This window comes from Nanorana parkeri, unplaced genomic scaffold, assembly GCF_000935625.1.
Source record: "Nanorana parkeri isolate BGI_ZX_2015 unplaced genomic scaffold, ASM93562v1 scaffold1139, whole genome shotgun sequence".
Lineage (NCBI taxonomy): Eukaryota > Metazoa > Chordata > Amphibia > Anura > Dicroglossidae > Nanorana > Nanorana parkeri.
In genome coordinates, this window is record NW_017307407.1 from 137,707 (window position 1) to 164,402 (window position 26,696).

Sequence of the window (26,696 nt, forward strand, 5' to 3'; positions counted from 1 at the left end):
CAGACCATTATAAATAGGGAAGCAGGTTGTTTACCACGACAGTAGAAGTCATTTTTTTTCTGAAGATATGGGTAAACAACGCGATTTAACAGCCTTTGAACGTGGGATGATTGCTGGTGCTCGGAGCCATGGAGCGAGTATCAGCAAAATAGCAGAATTTGTTAAATGTTCAAGAGCAGCTGTTGTTAAAGTGTTTAAAGACTGGACTGTCAGCCGAAAATCTGGGTCTGAACGTGGGAATTGTGGCCGTCAGCGACTAGTCAATGTTAGGGCAGAACGGAGAGTGGCAAGACTGGTACAAGACAACAGAAGGGCAACAGTGCAGTGTCAGATTCCTCGCATCACCTTTCAACATCTCGTGGAGTCATCTCGTGGCCCAACAAAGTACTGATGGGGTGGTCATAATAATCTGGCCACTCAGTGTATAAATACCTGTAATAAAAAACAAAAAAATAATACTCAGTCCACATACAGTATATCTCAGCCAATGAAACTTGAAGCTGACTTCTGAGTACACAAACTTAAAATATATTCCTCAATAGCAATAAAGGATTTTAAACAACTCTGTATGCATTATTTGTCTTTGCAAACCCTGATATTACTTTGTGAAAATAGCAGTGACAGCATCACTGTGCAGCACATAGTCTATGCAGAGAGCAGTGCGGTGGGTGGGACCATTCAGGTCTACTAATTACAATAGACAATCACATCTTAAGCCGGGTATACACATATATAATTTCTTCGTTCAACCAGCAGGCTGAACAAAGAAAATATTACAGATTCCCCCATCAACACTCAGGAGCACGGATGGACGAGTGCCCTGCTGTTTTGCATTGTATGCTGACAGCGACCACTGTCCGCATACCCAAATGAAGCTTGCCACTGATTGGCTGCTAGATCCGTTCAGCCAAGAAATTTCCAACCTTTTCCTTCCATCAGCTGATCAAGGGATGCCGGCTGGAAGGGTGCCAACAGCAGCACCCACTGTGCGAATTTTGGCCTGTTCATCAGGAACCAGCCGAAATTCGGACCTGTATATATTTCTTTCTGAAATCTTTATCATGCAGCTGTAACACAGATTCACACAGGCAGACACCAACCCACAGAGAGACTCTCATTGACAATCTATCTAACTTCTATCTTCTTGTTGGATCCTAATAACACGTTTGGCGCAAGATCCACTGATGATAGGGGAATATGAGACCATAAGGGAACTGGCATTTTCAGAAGCAGTGGTGAGCTTCCATTGTTTTCTCTTGACAGGTTTCCTTTAAAGAAGTTTCTTGAATATTAACAGGGTCCTCAGATTTAATTCCGTCTTCCTATTTCCCTTAGTTTGCATCATCATCCAATAAAGTTTTGTCACAAAGGTTTGTCCCTGAGTAAAGGGCTAGCAGAATAATTCATTTTTGTGTCTGTGTCTTCTATCTCTTATATCAGTCATTACATTCTTTTCCGTACCAGTTAGACTGCATGCTCTGTTATTGATTGAGGTCAGTAGCTGTTCAGCTGAAGGTAGAAGATGCAGTGCTCTATGATAAGCAACATATCTCTTGATTGAATAGTCTGCACAGCATAGGCCAACAGCATAGGCCAACAGCATAGGCCAACTATATCTTATAATCTCCCAAAGTGTAAGTGAAAAGGAATTATCTCAAAGTTCACATATGTACTTTAATTTAAGATCTTGTTCATGATCATGCTGATAAAATGCTATGACATATTGGGTCTCGTAATCTGTGTTGGACATGCTATGCAATCTTCCTTGAACAAATCTCATTCTATGTGTGATAAATAATGGTGGTCACGGGCATCAGATTAAAGTAGTCCAATTTTAGTGATTGTGGCACATTGTTTAATACGTTTTCTTGCAGTTGCTGAACTAGTTCTGTAGCTGAAAATACTGGGGCCTTCAACAATTTCTTTCATTCTAGAGGCTGCTCATGGTCTCTGCTTTGTGCTGGGTCATGAAAGCATACCTACACCAGAAACATGTTTGTAATCCATGGGATATGATGAGGTCATATTTACAGGGCTATTCACAAAAGGGTGAAGCGTTTGGAGAAGGCAGGAGAAGTGAACAATCTAGGACAACATGGCTGATTTGGAAACATTCTACTATTCAGCTCACTTTCCAGTTCAGCTATGTTGTCCTAGATTGTTTACTTCTCTTGCCTTCTCCAAACTCTTCACCCTTTTGTGAATAACCCTGTAAGTATCCAGTTATAATAAATAGAAAAATGTTCACACATTTCTGTTTCTTCAGGGGCTTATATTATTCTGGACATTCAAAAAGGTCACCCGAACCTGAAATGTTTCATTATGGATATATTAGTCTTTAAAATATTTCTAACATCTCCAGCACCTGAATCTGCACACTATCCATGAAGCGCTTTACCTTTCCTGCTTTCAGGACAGGATTGGATGATGGGATGGGAATTCTCTCTCAAAGGGAATATAACCCATATTTTTGTACAGTTGGAAAGGTTTGGAACTGTTTTAACAAATCAGGTTTGTTTGTTTTGTCTGCCAGTTAACCGATCGGTTGACACTTGAACATTACCAAAATTATGCTTTCCTACTGGTTATTGTCAGCTTCACCTTAATATATATGGTAATTCCAAAGATGGATGTATTGCTTTTCTGTTCAGTGCACAGCAGGTAGGCAGGAAGAATAAAGGGGAAGGGTGGGCTCAAGTTTCCTCAGGTGCATTGAATGCTGGGACTTGTAGCGCACAGAAGAGTACTTCCTTTGCCCTCATTCCTTCACAGGAATCCGGATGGTCAGTTAGGGATGATGTAAGCAGCCACCATTTTGCTCATTCTTAGCAACAGAGTTAAGTTAGGCAGACCATGGTAAAAATCTCAGTTTGTGTGGAAAACAGGTATAACATTTATATTTCTAATGTAATAAGTGTGCCAGACTCACTACAATATTGGTTTTGAAAACAAAGGTGCAATTGTCTTTTAACCACTTCCCGGCCGGCCGTTTTTTTACAACGGCTCTCTAGATCTGAGCGGGCGTCTTTAGACGTACTCTAGATCTGAGCCAGTTTTTTTGCTATTGGACACTGCCATACTGCCTCTTGCACAACATAAAGAACATGAAGCCATGCTCTCTGCATACATGGAAATGGAGGAGAACATTTGAAACATCTAGAGGGCTAGATTCTGAAGGTACCATTGTGTTTATATTCTTGTGGAACTGAACGTTTCTGTTTAAGAAGACCCATCGTGACAGAATTACAGGGTTTCCAACTTTCTTCTCAAATTGCTAGATATCTGTCTTGTATGCTAACCCTCTGACTTATATTCATTGACCTGGAGCAAGTTTTCAGATCTAAGCCACAGAAAAGTCAGAAGTCATTATCCACATTACTGTTTTGAATCATGAGAAATGTTTGGTGCATGACAACTGGATAACCAGCATTTTCAAAAGGGGCGCTTAGCCATGGCAGCCTCAATGCTTCTCTTCTGACAGGTTTCCTTTACAAAATATTAAGAAGTAACTCAACAGTCATTATCTTCCTGTTAGAATTTTCTGTTACATTTGTCAGTCAAAGGTCCAGCCTATTATCTTAGGGGTGAGGTGAAGGTATTATACAAAAGTGTAAACCTTGTTAGATTTGTGGCAGATATGAAATGGTTTTCTTCTCTGAATTGATAACAGTAGAAAAATAAAAGTCTGCATTCTAAATGTTCCTTTTTTTTTTTTTCTCTCTTCACAGGTAGACAGAACGGAGATCATCAGAACATGCATCAACCCTATTTTCTCAAAAATTTTCACAGTTGACTTTTATTTTGAGGAAGTTCAGCGCCTACGTTTTGAGGTTCATGACATAAGCAGTAATCACAATGGCTTGAAAGATGCAGACTTCCTGGGTGGTATGGAGTGCACTTTGGGGCAAGTAAGAAGCAAACTTTAATTGGATTCCTTTGAATAACTTAAACAAGACCTCTCAACTAGAATTGAAGCCAAATCTTCTATTCAGTTTTGGATAGAGTAAGGAGGGCTGTAACCCCACTTAGTTTTTTTTGCCATCATGTCCTATTTGGGAGATTTCCCTTCACTTTCTGTCTGATAGCCTCAACAGAAAGTGAGAGAAATGCCTCTAAAATGTGAGAAAGCCTTGGTGGTCATCAGAACTAGTGTCCTCATTGAAATATTCCCTCTCTATTTCTATTCCGGTGACAACCTAAAATTTGGGATCTTCTCTCACTTTCACTTTTAGTTATAAAGGTCACCAGGACTAATAGAGAGGGAGAATATCCCTAATGGGGACACAGACAGCAATAAAAGACTGACAGGTGTTCTAATACCTTTCCATTCTATCCAAAGATAGAAAAAAGTTTTGGCCTCAATTGCACACATTAACCATACTTGTTCTTTAGGGTGAGTGGAGGTTGAAGGTCTTTGATTTTACCCATTTTAAAGTTACTTTTTTTTGAGAAAGTAAAATTAAATATTTTAATAATTGCTTTTGGTTAGTTAGTTTCCACCTAAAATGTGTCTTGTGAATGTCTACATGCTTGTTGTAAGGAAAGAAATAGCAAGCTCCTAGCTGCAGGCACTGACGTTAATATACTATATATTTGCAAAGAAATAAATAATTTTTTGACACCGCATACATTAATAAATTAAGATACAGCTTTTCCATTTTTATGCTGTATAGTATGTGCAACTCTATTCCTTACCTCCATTGCATTACAGATAACCATTATGTAGGAGTACTGACCATTGACTAAAGGTTTTTTTTTCTGTTATGACAAATCTATTGAAGACAAAATTATTTATTTTGAAATGATGAGTACTTGCTTCTTTTACATGAGTAATCTGTTCTTATTTTACTTGGTGTCTGTGCAGATTGTATCACAAAGGAAGCTGTCAAAATCATTGCTGAAGCATGGAAACACGGCAGGCAAATCATCTATAACGGTATGACTTCTGGAGAATTTCACACCTTCGTAGTGACTGATCCTATTTATATAATCTATTCTATAGTATGTCTGAAGCTTCCGCTTTTATGGGCCTTGGGCTGGCGCCCACAAAAAACGTTTGTTTTTTTTTTCACGGTATATACAGACAGAAAGAGGGTAACATCACACAACCAAAAGTGCAAATTCAAAATATTCAAAGGAAGCACTGACTACACTCAGCATATACATATTATAATACATAGAATATACAATGTGTATAGCTCAAGAATGCTAATAAATGAAAGTGTATAGATAGTGACTTCCAAGATGAGGCTATTGTTTCTTTTGCTGCTAAGGGTGCAAATGTTACCTATTTTAACTGCTGTTTATGTAGTCTCTTGATCTGATCATGCAGTAGAGTAATTCATGGGCTATGCTGTATTTGTATATGGAGTAGGGAATGCAAAGGTAAAAATACCTTGGACCAGGCACCCATGGTATCTGTCAGACGTCCCAGGGAGCTAGTAGTGAGATGAGGAACCCACTGGCAATAAGCAGCTGACAGTCCAGAAACGCGGTACAAGTTTAGGGATAATCCAAGAGGTTTATTCAATGTCCAATCCGGGTCGAGGCAGGCAGCGAAGGTTCAAAGGCGGAAGACAGTCCAAGGGTCAGTAATCGGGAAGGATACAAAGGGACAACAGGCAATAGGAGGATCAGCAGGGAGGCTAGGTGTTCACCATAAGGTGGAATAACTCAGCAATAAGCCAGAGCTCAGGCCAGGTTTTTATAGCCAGGGGAGGTAGGACCACCCCCTGGTCACCGAGGCAACCAGGAGGCCTCCCTCCCCGGGAACCAATGGCAGGCGAGGAAGATGGAAGGTGTGTACTGGGAACCTCCCCCAGCAAGGCTCACACCTGATAGCCAGATGACGCAGGAACGCTATGCTCCCGGGGATGCGCGCGCAGCCTGCGTACTACGCATGCGCACACGCCGTGTGACTCGCGCATGCGCACCCGCACCTCGGGCACCAGGTGTTCTACCGAGCTGAAGGGGAACCCGTGCCCTGCGCCGTGCCCGTGGTCCCCGAGTAGAGGTAACACCCCCTGCTTCCTGACAGTATCTCCACATTAGCAGTGGGCACATTGATCGAGGGGGTTTTCTGTGTTCCTTCTCTGTCTGCATCTTGTTGCTGTATTATACTTCTCTATATTTTTCCCATGTATAAATGACAAAAAATAAATAATTTATTTAAAAAACATACCTTGGTCCAGGAACTAGTAACAAAGGGGCATGTCCACCAAATGTGTTTAACATCGCCAACCTTGTTATATTCCCTTAAGCACTTGTTAGAAGCTGAAGGGTGTAGGTGAGCCACCCTGGACTGGATACCAGTGGGTAAGGGATTGATAAGCAGTCTCCTGAGAACTGATATTAGAAGAACTTTTAGATACGTCTTCAACAGTTTGAGCGGCAGAAACGTCCGGTAGTCATTTTTAACATCAAGTGGGGACAGATGGGCATAAAAGGAGATCAGCCTGGGTGTGCATGGGTCAACCAAGCAGATGCATTTGAACTGAGTATGAATGTTTTTGGTAGGGGGGTTAAGGATAAGGGGGGGCCTGAACTAGTGTCATATTTGCAACTATCGAACAATCTATTTGGAAAGAGTTTGATGCTTATCTCTTAGAGTTCCCAAGATATAAGATCATCATTAGACGGTATATAGTGCTGAAGTTATCTGCCCACCATTGGAATGCAAACTGATTTTCTAGGGGGGGTGAGAACACAGAGTTTCCCATTAGGATAGACATAGGTAGGTGGGCTGAAATTAATAAGCTGGAAAATGTGAGTCCCATATCCATAAGGTATCGCATAAAATGGGACTAAGAGAAGGTGGGGCAAAGGTAGTTAGGGATCTATGGGAGTGAGGTGACAGACACCGGGGAAGAGTTTGGGATTTCTAACAGTATCCACCAAGGGGAATTCTTTAGTGTATGTAGAGTGGCTATGTGAGCCATATGTGTATTTTTTGAGCAGGTTGAGAACACCCATACCTCCATATCGCCTGTGTACAGTATATCCATATTTTCTGGTTCCAAATAACAGATATGACACTTTTTTTGCATTGCCTTAAGTGTGATGGATGAGATGGGGACCAGTAGTGTGCAAAATACATATAAGAGTTTGGGTAATAGGGTCATTTTAACAGAGTGGATAAGGCCTAAACAGGAGATAGGGCGTAATTCCAGGAGGCCAGCATAAGTCTCAGTTTCTGAAAACAGGGTGAGTACTTGGCTGGGTATAAGGAGTCCTAAGTTTTATACCTAAGTAGTCCAGGAATTTTGGCACCCACTGGAAGGGAAAATTAGTTTTCAGTAATCTCACTACTTTGGAGGAAATGTGATATTTAGGATGGTTGGTAAATAAACCCAAGATAGTTGATAGGAGTTGGAAAAGTGATGGAATATTACATGCAGAGTTATATAGCTAACATAAAGAGAAGAGGAGAGAGAGAGGGTAACCCTGGCAAGTGTCCCAGTATACCTTGATATCTTGACCCTGCATATGTTACCCAGGGCATGGAAAATTGTGAAAGAGCTGAAATACAAGCCCAAAAGCTAGCCCCAAAGGACCAGTGGTGGTATTAACTATCTCTAATAATAAGAAGATACAGACAAAAAAAACCTCAAAAAACAGATCAGTTAAAAAAATATTCTCTCTTTCCATTGCTTTGTGCCATGAGTTGAGGTGTGCTAAAATTAATGGCACTACATGTCACTGCACTGCAGATTGTCGAGTATCACAACACACTCAAGGTTTTTGTGCTCAGGTTGCTTACTTACAGTTTTGTGTTTCTTCGATTTTAACAGTTTCTGCAAAAAGGCACAATTCTAAATTTACAAATATTAATTATTTATTAACTCAATACAGTGTTATCTTTTAGATTTGTAAGAATTTTGGAAGTCCCGTTGGGTTTGTGCGCACCTATATTGATTTTTGCCTATTTTTTTAAACAAATATAGCTCTGATGAACAAAAGTTTTAGTAGAATGAGAATGTTTATATTCTGTTCCTGCCAAGAGAAATATGTTTCTAGGTATAATATGTTTTGTGGTGTAAGCAACATCTGTATTGGTAATAACCCTGAAAATAGTAAATCTTTTCTAACAGCCAGCACATAAATCCTTTACAATAAAACAGTAGAGGCTTCATGTCAGTTGGCTTTATTCCAGAAAATTTGAAGTGGACCTCGGCTGATTCAAAGCACTCTACCCAGACAGCATGAGAGCAATCTGATCATTTAGCTTCCAGCACATGACCACTTCCTCTATATTCCTGAATCACTTGGTATTGATATATGACAAGCCGAGCACTGTTCATAGCTAAAATACAGATATACTGGTCCTCTGAGGGAAAAATGGCTATTATACAGTAAGGACATCACTCGTGGCATGAAGGATTGTCAGTCAACTCTCATATAGGTCTGAAAAGGGGTGTAGAATTTTCTATATAAAGCTTTCTAGTAATGAAAGTGTACATGAACACAATACAACAAAATCACATTGTAATATAGAAAATATAACACAATAGCTTTTACATATTTTAAAAATAAAAGTGTTGTGCCTTTTTTTATTAGGATTTATTTGGCAGTCAGGAGACCGAACGCCCTTCCTTTCTAATCCCTTTCCACATGCCAGGGGACAGGCAGTGTCTGATTTCACACAATGCGGGAAGTACATCCCACATCTGCGGACAATCCAATCAACTCCTGTTTTGACAGGGAGATTCCTGCAGGGAGCTCTTGTCAATCATCCAAGAGGGGCTGAGCAGGGGGCAATGAACTGCCTACAGTAGATACAGACAATGACCACATTACTTTGTATGATATTAACGGTTTATATGTTCAATGTTGCATGTTTACGTAAGATGAATCTCTGTCCCAGGCTATGTAGATTAAAGTATTTGCATATTCTGCTGACACATTAAGAGCATGTGAAGCATGTGAGCCCTCACTCACCTCTGTAATGATAGGCTTTATGAGAAATTCATCTTCAGACTGGATTCCAACTGTTGTGACAACTCTTGGAGGTGCATTTGGGTACCATTTAGATTGAATGGCACTGTAGCATTCCAAAATGTGCTGCGGTAAGGCATTCGTTATTGTGCATTTTAATGAAGCGCAGCAGTGTACACCCAGCCTCAAAGTTTTCTGACTGTTTCCCTATTGGGGAATTTTTTCTTAATTTTCTGCTATTGTCATAATTGTCACTGGGACAGGAAGTAAGGGGAAAGCCAAAATTTAGCAGGAGTAGCAGTAAAGGGGAGATCTTCCAACAAGCCACCTGTTCCAGTGACTTATTTTGGGAAGATAGTCACTATTTTCCTATCGCATCCCTGGGAGGGGAAGTAAAGGGACACATCCCCAATAGGGGACATAGATAGCAAGAAATGACTGGCAGAGGCTGTAGCTCTTACTAAAAAAATAACTTTTGCCTGGAGCTGCCCTCCCGGCAATATTTATATCTTGACTTATGTGACCTCACAACTCATATGGGTCTATTGATATACCACAGAGGTAAAAAGCAGTGCCCATGTGTGCTCTATGTGCAGAATAAATGAATCTTTTGAAAAAGCCATTCAAGATGCTCACTTTTCAGTTATCAATTTACAGGAAGTTAATAAACCAAACAAAACTTGTTCCTTTTCATTATAGGTGATTGCTGAAGAGTTATCTGGAAATGATGACTATGTTGAACTTTCCTTCAGTGCCCGGAAATTAGATGACAAGGTAATATGTTTTCTGCAAACATTCGCTGACCTATGGAGAAGCGCCTCCTGTTCAGCAGCAATCATGGGACTACTACCCTGACATATGGTCTCATGACCTGCTCTAGGATCAGCCTGGAGCAGTCGTTTGGCAGTGAAGATAGGCATTTCAGCAGTCTCTGTTATTAGTTTTATTTGTTAGTCTTATTTATCTCATCTATCTATCTTAATTGACCAGTTTTGGCAAAATGGATAGCCATGACATTGTGTATATACTGTAGTTTGGCTATGAGGAGCCTTCACTTTTTTAGTTCTGATATAGGAAATTTAAGCTATTTGATGTAATTACATTGTGACAGGTAAATAATGCCAGTTCAGTCTCAGTTAAAGAATATTTTAGCCTGCAATCAAAAGTCTCTGCTGGCCTTTTTTTTTGATACAGGCAATTGTGTATTACACATGTAAACAAGCCGCATTGTAATCCACTGGCATCAATATGGGGTATTACAAATCTATACTTCATCCTCTGCCTGTACTATTGCAGCTTTGACTTGGCTCCAAGCCAAGAGGGTTGTTTCAATCTCTTTTTATAATTGGACTATGTTTACAGTATTCTGCTTGAATCAGACCAAAGCTGGAACAACAGAGACAGAGACCACATAGGGGGATCATTATTCTATATAAAGGACTGACAGAATCTCACCACAGTACAAATACCCATAGATGATAGCTAGCGATCATTATTAGAAAAGAAAAGAACCCAGCACACATACATACTGACATAATCATATCACATGTCAGTAGTATAGACTGTGAACTACAAAGCAAGGCTTAGGTCTAAACTGCTAAAGAGCAATGATGGTATCTCGAAAGTATCCAATGGCATAATTTCTACCCCCATGCATTGCCTGTTTATTGTCTGAATGTGTCAAAACCTTTAATGCCTGTGGTAGAGTGTGTGGTAGAATTATCCTTCAAATCAAGATATTTTATTACTTTGCTCTTCCCTTTATTTAGTAATATTAGCAGATCATTATATGATTAAATGACAAAGAGATGTATCTTTTCTGTGAGCACATTAAACTAATGTGCATTACAAACCAGACTTTGTTAAGCTATCACATTTTTAAATCTGGAAATCATACCCACTGAGCAAAATGAAATTGAATAAAACTGCACATTTTAAGAAGGATGACAGTATAATAAACCTAACAAAGACCATATCTTAATCTGACAGAATAGCAGCAAAGGGACAAAAATTGAATCTGCCAGTCTTATAATTGAATAATATTAAATTTCAGGACTTTTTCAGCAAATCTGACCCGTTTTTGGAAGCTTTCCGAATGAACGATGATGGTACACAGCAGCTGGTTCACAGGACTGAGGTAAGAGCCTACAGCACATTGTGCGTCTGGGAAGGATACATAGAATGGCTCCATGAGTGAATGTTTATCAATATTTCTAAACAAATGTTTAATGTGTCAGTTATGCTTAATTATCTGTATTGTTATGAACATAAGGTATATTAAATGAACTCCATTGTTCTCTCATTTACAGCATTTACATAACTTAGCATCTGTTTGTAACTTGTCAAATGTGCAAAGATTTATGAGCAATCTGAGTCCTGAAACAAAGCTGAAACCCAGTGTGTGTTGTATTATTCACACCTCCACATCAGAGGCTCCGTTCACAAAAGCCTGACACATGCAGCGCTTTTATTACCTTGCATTTTTCGTTTTTTTTTTACATCCATAAATGGATTTTTCAATTCATCAAAGACATTAATCAGCTGAACACACACATTATTTTATTAAGTTTAGAACTATTTTGACTGTAAAAGTCAGTTCCCAAAGATTCTCAGATGATTTTTTGCTGCTTAAAGAGTAACTTCCCCTCCCTGCTTTAATTTATTTTTCCATACCATCTTACCTTTCATGCTAGGTTGTCCACAATAAATATACTCACCCAGAGAACCCAGCATTGGGCTGTTGTGATCCACCACTTTGCACTGCATACCAGGTCTCTCGCTGTCATCTTCCTCTCTGCTTTATTTATCTCACCACCTCATCGTATTCTTAACTTTATGCTAAGTTATCCATAATAAACATAGTCGCACATCCAGCAAATCCAACATTGATCATTGTGATCTGCCGTTCTGCACTAGCTACTAAGTTCCACACCACCATCTTCCTCTCTGGATCACATCCAGGTTCTTGCAGCTGCCCTACTAATGACGCATGCTGGGTCCTTCTTTGGCATTGTATTCCTCAGCTGATGCTTCCTGGGATATCTAATATAGATATCCGAGGAGGCTGCAGAAGCAAGCTGACTTAATTCTTGCCTAGGATTGGGGGTTAGGCGAACCATAAACACAAAACATTTTTATATAAAAAAGTGTTGCTTTTAAGATTAGGCAGAGTGGAGGAATACAATTGGGCAAAGGGGTATTTATAAGTTTAGGTCTGCTTTAAAACGCAGCTAGCTTCAGTCTGGCAAAAGGTATGGGTTTCAAAAAGTTGTCTTTTTGAGGAGAGCAGGAAAGGAGCCACTTGAGGTGAGAAAAATAACCCTTCCTCAGATTAAATAACATATTATGAGGAAAAAGGCTTTCGACAGTTAAATGTCCATTTCATGTCAAAATGCTCGTTCTTCTTGGGTGTGATTTAACAGGGAGTATGACTTACCTTATTCTGGTTGCTATAAGAGTTCTTTAAAGCTGCTCTTATTGGCAGTTTCTGACCGGTCTTGTTGCTGCCCCTCTCGCCAACAATATCACCCACAATGCAGGGTCTTCAGCCACCACTGGTCCTGCATTGTACAAGATGACGTATGAGTGCTCACCCATATTTTAGTGCTAGAGAATGGGAGGCTTTAATCACAGACAGTAATATTTCCTGTTAAATAATCCCCTGAAAAAATGAGCATAATATTATTCATAAGCTTGGGGATGGTCAAATTTAATTATTTCAGTTCACTGCCCGGAGTTCTGCTTTCAATTAAATTGTGTATTAATTCAGTTTGGCTTTTTGGTTTGGGGAGATTAGATACAAATTAGCAGCTGATTCCTGACAGATCATATTAGGTATGTGTTGTTCTCTTCATTGGTCAGGGTGACTGACAAAAGTTTGTTGAAGAATAAAATAGATTAGGGAAGTCTAAGTTTGGAATAGACCTTTAATATTAAAGCTTTATAGTTTTTAGTTCAGTTCTGATGTGTAAGTATGTATTAAAAAACATTTTGATTAAAGTTCTACTTTAAGTAACAGAAGGCTTGTTTACTAGTTTGGGGGTAATCAGCCTCTGAGCGTTTCCTGGTATAGTTTAAAGCAGGCCTGAGTGGCTAGAACATTATAGTGAGCCAACAAATCAGTCAATTAAATATAAAATCTGCATAAGAGCTACTAGTACCATTTGCAATTGCCTACAGTATAGTCATGACCATATATGGTAAATAATATTACCTGGCAATTGTAAAAGATGTCAGGCAGCGAGATCGTTGGTTGCTAAGGTGCTGCTGACCGTCTGCCCCATAACAGCCAATGATGCTGTGCGACTCCACCTGCCTTCATCCTAGCTTCCAATGACTCTATGCAGCTCACACTTTTTAAGGTGCAACTGTGGTCAGGCTACGGACACCCAACATAATTGCACATTCCTGAAAAAATAGTAAACAAGCTTCAAAGCAAGCCATGACTGCCCTCTTTAGCTGCAGGCACAGTGGAGTAATTCCTCCACAATGTCTACAGCAAAAAACACTTTAACTTTTATTTTTAGCAGCTCAGCTCATCCATTCCCCCCTCCAACAGTTACTTGGCAGGCTGACAGCTTTCCAGACTCTAATGAAAACTCTGGGAAGGTGCTCTGTGAAAAGGGGGGCAAATTGCTGAGCTAGACCTTGAATGGCATGACTGCATCTCTTGTGACCTTTGAGGATAAATTGTTCCACAGGGTCTGCAGCTATACAAGGCTTGTGCTAAAGCTTATTTAATATATGTTAACCATATCTAAATACTCAAATGTTCATAGCCTAGCCACAGGTTTACTTTAAAGATTCTCACATGATTATTGCTCTTAGTACTTTATATTTAATATAATTTCATAATTTTAGTTATTTGCATTGTGTGTGTCAAAACTCTAACAATATTTTTAGGGATGCTCTAATAATTTCTGAAGTGATTAAATGATTCACTGTCACAACATCTTTCATTGATACCGCTTGAAAAACATTCTCCCACTGCTTATTCTACACTTTTGATTGCTCACATCAAAGCAAATAGTTTATATATCAGTTATACACACCATTCTTTGCACTGTGAAATAAATAATATTGGAAGGAACTTCCTTTGCAGGCATACAAATATCGGAGATCTCAGAATGTAAATGTTGTGCTTGTGTCTGTGTAGCTCATAACTCTATTACAGTTTTCCTTACTTCCTGTTTTGTTGGATACTTGTCAACTAGAGAGGAAGAAAAGAGGACATTTCCCAAATGGGGACATAGACGCAGTAAAAACTGGAAAGTGGTCCTTATCTTTCCCAACTGTACTAAAACTCAGTTGATACTATATTTTCTCTAAAAGTACAATAGAATCAAATATATTTTACCTGATACACACGACTAGATTTCCAGTAGTGGATCCTGTAAGTACACAACTTTTGGCACACAACCCTTTTAAGATTACCTCTATTACACAAAGGCTTAGAATAGTGTGCTATAATTTAAATAACCTTATTTGATATGACAAACAATTGTGGCCAATAAATATACAGAAAAAAAACACCTCTTTGCTTCTTACAACAACATGGACATGCTGGACATACTGTGCCATAACCGGATGGTAAATCCGGTTATGTTTATGTAGCAGCAGGTCTCCAAGGTGTACATAAAGTATTGTCTACAGCAGTTCCTATTCCTGCCTTCTATAGGTTACTGTAATTTCATCCTTGAATAGTTATTCGATTATGCGCATAGACCCTCTAATATTTGATGACTCTTTGTAGCCTTCAAATGTTGTTATGGTCATTCTTAATTAAAAGTAATAAATAGCCTCCGCAGGCCGTGTGAAGCAATGATTCTGCTTCATGTGGGAGGAATAATCTCTTCCCCTGTTCTACTCATATATCTACACCACCATGAGTTTGATGAATAGGAGGAGAACAATTTATTGTAAAATGTGTTATGTTTTCTTTAACACTATTGAACATGCGGTTGGTTTATCAGAGGGCAGAGAGAAGACTACATTTCATGTATTAATCATATATTTTAAAATTGTTGTTTAAAACAAACCATGCCATCTGTTTCATTATTTTATTGTAGTTTGTTATGAATAATTTGAATCCGGCCTGGAAAACCTTCAAAGTCTCAGTGAACTCCCTGTGCAGTGGTGATCATGATCGGAAGCTAAAGGTAGGAGTAAACATATTCTGGTCTGTACATGTGTATGTGGAAGTATATGCTGTGAAGAGGTTGGCGGTTAAGCAAGACCGTTGCTTTGCCCAAAATGGAAAGATGATCATTTCCTTTGGCTGCTGGTTGCCAGATGATCCAAGGTTTAGAGATTAAGGGAGGGGGAGCTATTAAATTGGCAATGGAAATTGAGAAGGGCCTGGAAGGCAGATGCCTCCTTGATCAGTGCGCTGTAAATGGAAGCCTGGAGCAATAGCCCCATATGATCACGCCCTCTATATGGTATGGTTTGGATAGCTAAATACAGAATATTTTGCTATTTCTGAAAAAGATTTGCATTTTTTAAGCATAACTTACATTAGGAAAAAAAAATCTATAAGCCGACTCTAGATTCATAGTTATTATAATATGAGTGTACTTTCGAAATGTCAAAAATCCAAATATAGAGACGTGATATTTGTAATGTTGAACAGCACTTCAGAGTCTGGAGGGGCATTGCAGAATGTGAAGAAAAGAAATTATAAGAAGGAAGCGCAGCTGTGCTGATTAGAGTGCATCGACATACATACTTTCAATGTAATGTTTTCAAGCCATTAAAAGCATTCCAGGAAGTTTTATGAATTGCTAGATTTTCATTTGCGGTTGTTCTGTTATCATGTTTGCACCAGTACACCTTATACTAGTAGCTATTTTAGGAGACTTCAAAACTGGTCTCTACTACTAATTATCTAATGGAGTACTCAGTCAAGCTTTTAATGTGCTTTTTCATGACTTTCAATTGACTGTCTCCTTAAATAGATATATTAAATGCAGTTTCCAGCTATGTTGAACACAGATAGAAATTAACACAATGTAAATGAACAGGTCAACAAGCAGACAGAAATACCCATGCTAGAATTTAGAAAAAAGAGGCCTTTGATCAATGTAGAGATAAACTATCTTCCTGAATACGTACCAAGATAGGAAATGGTTGACACCAGGGATACGAGTAATGCCTGTAAAGAAGATTACACAGCCTAACTGAAGTTGATATTACAAAAGACTAGAAACAGAAAAACAAAAGGGCGCAACACTAGGTCAGCTGACTGACCGGGTCGGACAAAACAGGGAAGGTGACAGGGAAAATAATGTGACAAATGGATACAAAGGGCGCAAAACCAATGAACAACTGAGTGACTCAGCAAACCATGGTGAAAAAACAAATGGCTGAGCACTTACATTTAGATCGTGGGACCAGAGGATGGACGGCCAGTGTGGAGGATCGGGACATCCGTGGTGTCTATCTGAAACTGGTGTGCCAGAAGATGTGCATCCACACGGGGAGAGGAGGCTGTGGACGAGGGGGGGGGAGAACAAAGGAATGGGGACTCAGTCCGTGGCCCCGCTATGTGAATCCAGGGGCTGTGTAGTGTGGGGGAGAATCGGCGGTGTCAGATGCAGGCTGAACAGCTGTGGCCGCGGCTGTGGATCATGATGCTCGGTCACTGTCAGCGCAGACTGGGGCAGTGTACGGGAGCCGTTGACTGAAAAATGTCGGCTGTCAGTCGGGTCTGTGATGGGATAAGGGTTGTAACTGGATGGAAGGGCAGTGAGCAACGCGTTTCGAGGAATGATACCTCTTTCTCAAGCTCAAAAAGGAACATATCGCGGCGGCGGGAAACCGCCGATTTAAATGTGACAGCTGGGTGGAGCTTAGTGACAGTGGGCGGAGAAGCCGCACGCTAGAAGCTGTGGAGCCTCGGCATATGTAAATAACGTTCGGTATATGCTTGAAATACACTTGCCAGGTTGGACAGTTTAGGGCAACTTGGAGGTGAAGTTTGGGGGATGTAAAGCACATGTTCTGTCAGTAGGGGAGCGTGCCATGGGCATAGAAGACATGGATGGTAGGTCACCCCCAGGGGAAGGCATTAGAAATGTCTTAAAGGACAATCTGAGGTTGGTTGTCTAGTTATACATAATATTAGAAGAGGGGGCGATTTATGGTGTGTGTGTATTAAGTTAGATCTCTGATTATGCATGGTAATTCTATTACAAATTTGAGACGGGGCTGGTGGACAAGAGCATTTGATGCGAGTTTTCCGCCTCGGGGAACAATACACCATTTATTGTTTTTAATGACGCAAGGAAATGGTTAAAAGTGAGATTTAGGGAGGATAACAATGGGAATAAAAATGGGACATAAAGAATGGACCATAAGAGATGAATAAAATTAGGAGTATAAAAATAGAAAAAATATTTTACATATGTAATAAAATTAATACTTAAAACGAATGATTAAAACGAATGATCAAAAGGATGATTAAAAGGCTATCACGAGAACGCGTGGGTCTTCTGATATTTGTAATGGCGTAACACTTTTTAAAACTAAGGCTGATATCCAGCTTTGTTTGTGACCTGTGTTTGTGGAGGGGAACATAGGGTGTGTGGGAGACCGATTAGTCTAAATCTTCAGAGCCATGGGTGAGCATCATTTACAAAATGGTCAAAATTTCTAGTTCTTCATTTAGTCCTGTTGGAGCAAGGGTATTCATTTTGTATATCCAGAATGTTTCTTGTCTGCATAGCTTTTGGAAACGTTCGGCTGGGGAGAAATGGTCGGGAATTTGTTCTATGGCGAAAACACATAGATCCTGGATGCGTTTGCCGTGTTTTGCGGCGAAATGTCTAGGGACGCTGTGATCACAGTTGCCGTCAGCGATGAAGCGTCTATGGTCTCCTATCCTCTTTCTCAGCGGACGGATGGTGCGACCAATGTATAATAGATTACATGGGCATTTTAGGCCATATACTACATGGTCATGTGAGCATGTAATAAACTGTTTTATGTGATATCTGTTGTCTAAGTGATCGGTGAGTAATGAACTGCCAAGTCAGGCAACGGGATTTTTTGCATTGATATATTCCCACTCTATTATCAAATTTCTGGTGTGGTGAGTCTCTGGTGACCCCAGTTGGTATCCTACTTGTTGCTAATTTATTCTTAAGGTTGCCGGCCTTTCTAAAAGTGACTGCGGGTTTGGTGGAAATGAACGGGCCTAATTTGGGGTCTTGTTTTAAGATGTGCCAATTTTTTCGAATTTTACTTTGTATTTTGTTATGATTATTGTTTGAATGTAGTGATGAATCGGGTTTCTAGCGCGGGCTCCGGGCGAATGTCTGTTTCTAGCCTAGGTGGTTGTAGATACGTAGAGTATGTGTTGTGGATGAGTGTGTCTGGGTAAGCTTTGTCCTTGAATTTATTGGCGAGTAGTTTGCTTTGTGCGGTAAATCTGTTAATTTGGAACAGTTCCGCTTTAACCTGCAGAATTGGCTCTTGGGGATGTTTTGGAGCCATCTGGGATGGTGGCAACTGTTAAAATGTACATACGAGTTGCCGCTGGTGGGTTTTATGTGATTGCAGGTGATAATGGTGTTACCGTCTGAGGATAATTCCAAATCTAAGAATACTAACTTATCTGGATTGCACACGTGTGTGAAGGTGAGACCTAGTGTATTTCGGTTGCAGTGGGACACAAATGATCAAAGGCACAGCGATGGGGGCCAATTATGCCACCAGCTATGCGAATCTCACTATGGGCTTTTGGGAAGACCACTCCATATGGGCTAACAACCCTTTCGCGCCTCATCTTCTATGGACGCTACATTGATGATATTGTGATAATCTGGGACGGCCCCATCGAGTCCATAACATCATTTGTGTCCCACTGCAACCGAAAGGCTGGATTAATACTCCCCTCCCCCAACTGGATTGTGTTACCCCCTTCTATTGCACTGGCTAGTCTTAGTATTACACTACTAACATCAGAGACAGGCTGCCCGTTCTGTGTAAGTACACCTAGAGCCAACCTTTGGAGCAGTGGGAAAACTGTCACCCTAATCTGCTAGCAGTTTAGTTCTAGGTGTAAGTACCCAGAGTAAATAGGCTCTAAGTACACAAGACACTATTCTATTGTACTGGGAAAGCATTGAAAAGGAACCAGCCATTTCCACTGGCAGGCAGGGCTTCTGTTTAGAATCTCTTATTATACATAAGCGTGTTTTCTTGTCAGCAAAATGATTTGTGGGTAACTGTGTGCCATTCCCTGGTATCCCTGCCTTCCTAGACTATGGCCTATGTTGACTATTTAAAAATCCAGCCCTGGCTTTACCACCTATGCAGATGCACTTGCTGGAAGAATAGAATGTAACTGTAATTTTCACCCTCATTTCACTACTTAGTGAGTCACTGACATAGATCCACTACGCAAGTCCAGAGTTCACTGGCTACTTGCTTGGTCAGCGACTCATGATATAGTAAAGAAGAGATCAAGATAAGGCTCCATTCACACATAGCGGTAGCGTTTTTTTGTGTGGTTTTTCATGCGGAAAACAGTGCAGAACAAAACTGTGCAAACGTTAACATGGATTCTGCGCGTTAGCAGCTATTACTATAGCCAGAACATGCGGAATCCACTCATAAAATTGTACTTGGACTATTTTGCAGATGCTGCAATAGTCTGAACAATGCACATTGCAATGCATTGTTTTGTATGTTAGCATGGTTCCGCATGTAATTGTACGGGTGAATACGCACAGAAAACCGCTCATGTGTGAATGGAGCCTAACAGCCTCTGAGCTTGCTCCTTTAAAAGCAAGTTTGCTGTTGCAGCTTCTAAAGTCTTTCATATCCTGACACGTTTCCTATCCTCAGTCCTTTCCACTAATCAAAAAATCATTATTACCATTCATAAAAGTAAATTCTGCTCTGCATAATATGCTGTTCATTTTATGAGTTGTCATTGTGGTATGTAAATATCTTTCGCCTACAGTTCAAACAGCTTTGTAATTTTCTGCAAATATTGAATTCATTGATTTCATGGCCATGCATGACCTACTCTTTGTGCAATTATCTGTGTCACCTGGAAACAATAATTATCTCAAGTACTCTCTCTTCCCTGGAAGAAATTATACAGATGGGTAAGGTAATATTTAGATGCCACTAGACGCATGCTTTCTAAAATAATACATGTTCTACATACAGTCTGATTATTGCCTAGGGGAGAAACACATCTAAGGATGGCTTTACAAACATTGTACAACTGTTGCAACGTCTGCAGTTTCTTACTAATATAATTATTGACAAAGCTTCATCTCTAGCAGAACACAATTAAAGTGAGAGTAATGGTCAGCAACTGAGGCATACGTTTCAAGCAGCTCGGTCACAGCACATTCACCTACTGTCTCAGTAGTATCTCTCCAAGAGACAGCCTCAGCACCCTCCTCTAGCAGTGCTGCTACTCCAGTATGGCAGATATACAGTATAAACTGCACCTCCAGCCCCGTGCCAGAGTATTCCCTATGTTATACACAGCAGTAGACATAACACACACTGACTAGGGGACCCCAAAAAACCGCTGCAAGATCGCTCTACTTATCCTAACTATGACTTGTTGATCCATCCTTTAAACATTGACAACCATCATTTGTATTTAATGTGCATGTTTTATTGAAAGGTTTCCGAGTTACAAGAGTGACATGGTAAAGATCAGTGAGAACTGGACAGATAGCACTCCTTTTTACCACTCTCCATCTCATTCCTGTCTTCTCTTCTCTATCTCCATCTTCTTTTAATGTTCTTAAAAAAATGTTTTTATTTTGTTATGGTGAAAAAATGTGCCAAGGTGTTCACCAAACCAACATGTGGGCATTTTGTATTCCTACCATAGAAAATCTGACATGCAGCAAGAACACTATTTAAACAAGCCAGTTCTCATTATCTGATTGTTCATAATTCTGCCCAGTACCTTATTCAAAATGTTATGTCCCTTTATGAAGGATTTCTCCTTTTTCCCCGTGTGCTTGATGGGATGTTAGTTAATCTTACTATATTGCAAAGCCACCAATAAAGAGCCAACAGAAAAAATGTTCACTCTTTGGGGAATGTAAGAATTAATAATGAACTACCACTAGACACAAACAAACATGATTCCACTTGCCTCCTGTTAACTTGTATCTCTTTAAGACCATACCCATACTCAGGGCTAGGGATGAGCCAGGTTTGGACCAAACTTGCTGTCACATCAATAACCCTATATGGTCACATGGCTATATTTGGTCAACGACATTGAAATCATTTTTGACATGTGGCCATGTATATGTGCAGCTGCTGGGTAGGGAATGCCCCAGCCCACAGCTGATTTGGCTGGTGGCCTCTTGGCTCAGGTTCGGACTGGGTTTGGTCTGAATCTGGGCTCAATCCTACTCATGTCCTTTGTTGTTTTTTCAAGAGCCACCTATGCAAGAACGTCACCCCAGACAAATGCCCAATTGGGATTGACACCTGAACCAATAGATCCTCTGCTTTACACTTCCACCTTTCAGTAAAGCAATACAACTCTCACAGAGGTTCTAACCTTTCCTCACTATATCAAAAGCCAAACAAAAATATTTGGCAGAAGTTGGGCCTAAATTCTTTTGAACAGAAAAGTCAGAAAGTACTGATGGATGACTCCTATTCAAGTACTAAATAGCAATAATAACTTCTAATATGAACACATGAACTGATTTGAAATAATGCTGAAATTTCTGAAATGCTTTTCCTGGATGAATGCTGTGAAATGCCTGCGTGTGTAGATAATTTTGTAGCAAGTCCATAATTATCCATTCTCGTCATTTACCTTTCACTGTTTGACAATACATCATTTCATATTCTAGTGCCGCTAGAAAGAAGACTGTTTAATTAGCTGAATGAAGGTTCTAAACAACATCTGGAAATGTTCCTACTTCCATTACTTTCAGAAAGGCAAATGAAGAAGGATGCAGCCTTGTGCATTAATTATAATATCATTAAAACACTTATCCGTTACAAGAAGTTGTCTTGATAGTATTTTTAATTTGTGCGAATATCTACTAAACTGGCACTTTCTCTATATTGAGAATAAAAGGACTTATCAACCTAAATTATGCGTCAGTTTATAGAAAATAATGATTGACATTCACAAATGCATTCCCTTAAATAAAGTTACCGAGTTTAGTGTAATCTGAAATGTTTAATGGCTGTTAAAGCTTATGTCAAGGCCAAATAAAAAAATGTGTATGCAATACATCTCTGCAATACATATACATTTTGCTGTGTTTTTATCCCTTAAAGGACTCTAGATGAAAAATACCTTAACCTACCAGAAAGGTGCTTAACTCCTATATTCTTTTGTTTAGTTGTAAAGAACTCTCAGATCTTTACAACATAAAGGGTAATCATTCTGTAGTCCAAAATAAGAGTAGGGATGTACAGATACTGGTTTTCCGGTATCAAGTACGAGTACCAATATTTCTCTTTCGGTATTCGCCAATACCAAGTAATACCAATACCGGCACTTCCGCTAGGATGGAGCCGGCTTCCCGGACAATCAGGAAGTTGGGCAGCGTGTCATTACCCACCGCCCAGCTTCTTGATTGCCCGGAAAGTCAGCTCAATGCTGTTTGGATGGTGTTCTGAAGTGATAGAACATGGGTTTGATGCTGATTGGCTGGAAAGCTGGCTTCCCAGCCAATCAGCATTGAGCTGGCTGTTTGGCTATTTGGCTGGGAAACCAGCTCCCTGTTGTTTGGCCGGCTCTATGCTCATTGGCCAGGAAGCCAGCTTCCCAGCCAATCAGCATCAGGCCTGCTTCCTGGCCAATCAGCCCCGCTTCCTGATTGGCCGGTAAGCCGGCTCCATACTGTTCGGCCAGCTCAATGCTGATTGGCTGGGAAGCCGGTTCCCGGCCAATCAGCATTGAGCCAGCCAAACAGCATGGTGACGGCTTCCTGGCAAATCAGGAAGCTGAGCAGCGGGTAATGACCTTCCTCCTGGCTTCCTGATTGGCCGGGAAGCAGGCCTGATACTGATTGGCCAGGACAGTGGTGGACCTAAGGAACAAAGGGCACCGGTGCAAGGTTTTTTTTCGGGACCGGGTCCCCCTTTCTGCTCCCCGAGGGGGGCGAAAGCGGATCTCACTGGCCCCCCAACCCCTCCAGAGGTCTCTTCACCATAGTAGCTTACACTCTACTGTCCCCCCATAGTCACACACTATTATTATTATTATTATTATTATTATTATTATTATTATTATACATGTATATAGCTCTGACATATACCACAGTGCTGTATAGAAAACATTGAGCCAGTCACAGTCTCCGTACAGAGAAGCTTACACTGTAATGTCCCCCCATAGTCACAGAATATTATTATTATACATATACACTATATTGCCAAAAGTATTGGGACACCTGCCTTTACACGCACATGAACTTTAATGGCATCCCAGTCTTAGTCCATAGGGTTGAATATTGAGTTGGCCCACCCTTTGCAGCTATAACAGCTTCAACCCTTCTGGGAAGGTGTCCACAAGGTTTAGGAGTGTGTCTATGGGAATGTTTGACCATTCTTCCAGAAGCGCATTTGTGAGGTCAGGTACTGATGTTGGACGAGAAGGCCTGGCTCACAGTCTCTGCTCTAATTCATCCCAAAGGTGTTCTATAGGGTTGCGGTCAGGACTCTGTGCAGGCCAGTCAAGTTCCTTCACCCCAAACTCACTCATCCATGTCTTTATGGACCTTGCTTTGTGCACTGATGTGCAGTCATGTTGGAACAGGAAGGGGCCATCCCCAAACTGTTCCCACAAAGTTGGGAGCATGAAATTGTCCAAAATGTCTTGGTAAGCTGATGCCTTAAGAGTTCCCTTCAATGAAACTAAGGGGCCAAGCCCAACCCCTGAAAAACAACCCCACACCATAATCCCCCCTCCACCAAACTTTACACGTGGCACTATGCAGTCAGGCAAGTACTGTTCTCCTGGCAACCGCCAAACCCAGACACGTCCATCGGATTGTCAGACAGAGAAGCGTGATTCGTCACTCCAGTGAACACGTCTCCACTTCTCTAGAGTCCAGAGGCGGCATGCTTTACACCACTGCATCCGACACTTTGCATTGCACTTGGTGAAGTAAGGCTTGGATTCAGTGCGCTCGGCCATGGAAACCCATTCAATGAAGCTCTCTACGCACTGTTGTGCCAAGCTGAAGGCCACACAAAGTTTGGAGGTCTGTAGCTATTGACTCTGCAGACAGTTGGCGACTTATGTGCACTGTGCGCTTCAGCATACGCTGACCCCGTCATTTTACTTGGCCTACCACTTTGTGGCTGAGTTGCTGTTGTTCCCAGTTGCTTCCACTTTGTTATAATACCACTAACAGTTGACAGTGGAATATTTAGTAGCAATTAAATTTCATGGAACAGCTTGATCCAATGATTTGGAGGGGTGTCCCAATACTTTTGGCAATATTGTGTATATAGCTCTGACATATACCACAGTGCTGTACAGAGAAGACTGAGCCAGTCACATCAGCCTCTGTACAGGGGAGCTTACACAAAATGGCACTAGCTGTAGAGGGACTATAAATCCCAGCAATACATTATACAGCAATGCAGAACAGTATATGAATTGGCCTCAGGACTTAGGAATGCACTGGGCTCAGGACTTAGTAATGCATTGAACTCAGGACTTAGTAACGCAATGGACTCAGGACTTAGTACCACACTGGACTCAGGACTTAGTAATACAATGGACTTAGTAATGCACTGGACTCAAGACTTAGTAACGCACTGGACTCAGGGCTTAGTAATGCATTTCACTCTAGACTTATTAACGCACTGGACTCTGGACTGCAATATTTCATCCAACACTGGGATAGAGAAATAGATTATAGGAGGGAAAATGTAATGCTTCCTATTATAATCCATTTCTCTAATGAAATTAAATTAGAGCACACTGTGTGCAATTTATGGGTATCACACCTCCCTCCCCCCCTCACGGACTCACTGTAAACACTGTCATGTTGACAGAGCCCGACACCATTCCAGCCACACTGTCTGAAGGGGCGGAGCATGTGACACACAGTGCCCACATCTGGAGAGAAGTGGCCGGCGTCCTCGACAGAACACCGGCGGTGTGTCCTATATACCACCTGCATTGTATTCAAGGCATATACATTGCAGGCGGTATATGGGCCCCCGCAGCTCCCCCCTACGCTATGCCACTGGAAGTGGGAGAACACGAGCAGACTGACACCCCTGGAGCCTGTGAGCTGGCCGGTCTGCCGTATGCCACCGCAGCGCCGGCATCCGAGAGACCCTGCCCCCGAGCCCAGTCTTGGGCCCCCCAGTAGGTCCGCCACTGGGCCAGGAAGCCAGCTTCTCAGCCAATCAGCATCAGGCCTGCTTCCCAGCCAATTAGGAAGCTGAGAGGAGGGTCATTAACCGCTGCCCAGCTTCCTGATTGGCCGGGAAGCTGGCTCCATACTGTTCGGCCGGCTCGATGTTGATTGGCTGGGAAGCTGGTTCCCAGCCAATCAGCATTGAGCCGGCCAAACAGCATGGAACCGGCTTCCTGGCAAATCAGGAAGACGGGCAGCGAGTCTTTACCCGACGCCTGGCTTCCTGATTGGCTGGGAAGGCAGCTGCGTGTTCCCTCGCGGCACTGCCTGTCAGAGAAAATCTCCCTCCTACCGGAAGTTCCAGTATCGGGGGTAAGTATCGGAGAAATTATACCAATACTAGTATTGGTATCGGTGCATCCCTACTTTTGAGATAACACAGGAAATGTACAGATGACACAGGACAGCTCTGAGCTTCTGACAAGATCAACAGGTTTATCTTTGCACTTAACAGGCAAATACTGTATAACAAAATGCTTTCAATTGTATTTTTACCAAACCAAAAGGAGAAAACAAGTTAATTGTTGGGGAGTACATACATAGAATAAAATGATCAAGATAATAGTAACATTAGTTGTATTTCGTGTTCTTACAAACACAAATGTATATTTTAAAGTATGCTATGTAAATTCCTATGAGTAATGATGACCCACATCAGTTTAAATATGACAGAGAAGATGAATTACATTTGACTGTAAACTATACAGCGATGTATGTGTTAGAAAACCTTCAAACAGTTATTAAAAGAAAATATTAATTCGGAAATGAGCATAGAAATTAATATATGCAAACCAAAATCCCTCTGCATGCAGGAAGTTATGAGGTTGATTTACTAAAGGTAAATAGGTTGTTCACTTCGCCAAGGTATTTTATCTTAGCTTAGTGAATGACATAAAGCTTTCCTGACTTCCATCACACAATTATGTGCAAGCAAAAATACTGCTGTTTATTTTTTTGCATATTCACTATTCACATACTTCATTGTACAATAACTCTGTATCCAAATCCTACTAATAATGTATTTCTCTGTCTGTTAATAAGTTGCAAGACACACAATGGGTGTCCCTAAAAAAGAGCAATCTTTTACATCACTAAGATGTATTAAAAATATATAAATCTTTTACATGAATAAGCACACAACATTAATAAAATTATACCAAAAAATAACAAAAGAACCCACAAACCTCAAAAAATGAATCAACTGCAAGGATATTTGCATTAAGCTCTGTATTATATGGACCCAGGTGGAAACAAAAACATTATAATATGCACTATTATATGCACTATTAAAATAATATAATATAACACACTATAATAAATCTAAGACACAATGCCCAGTATAACAAAAATTATGAGAAATGTATGTGA

General features: G+C 40.7%; 1 protein-coding gene across 1 annotated transcript in view; it reads left to right on the plus strand.

The window, feature by feature from the left end:
- LOC108796615 (copine-4) overlaps positions 1 to 26,696 on the plus strand; it is a 200,173-nt gene that overhangs the window by 98,891 nt on the left and 74,586 nt on the right. The window contains exons 2-6 of the mRNA XM_018568113.1: positions 3,729 to 3,908; positions 4,865 to 4,936; positions 9,634 to 9,708; positions 10,988 to 11,071; positions 15,003 to 15,092. Coding sequence (XP_018423615.1) covers positions 3,729 to 3,908; positions 4,865 to 4,936; positions 9,634 to 9,708; positions 10,988 to 11,071; positions 15,003 to 15,092 — 501 coding nt within the window. The remainder of the gene's footprint in view (positions 1 to 3,728; positions 3,909 to 4,864; positions 4,937 to 9,633; positions 9,709 to 10,987; positions 11,072 to 15,002; positions 15,093 to 26,696) is intronic.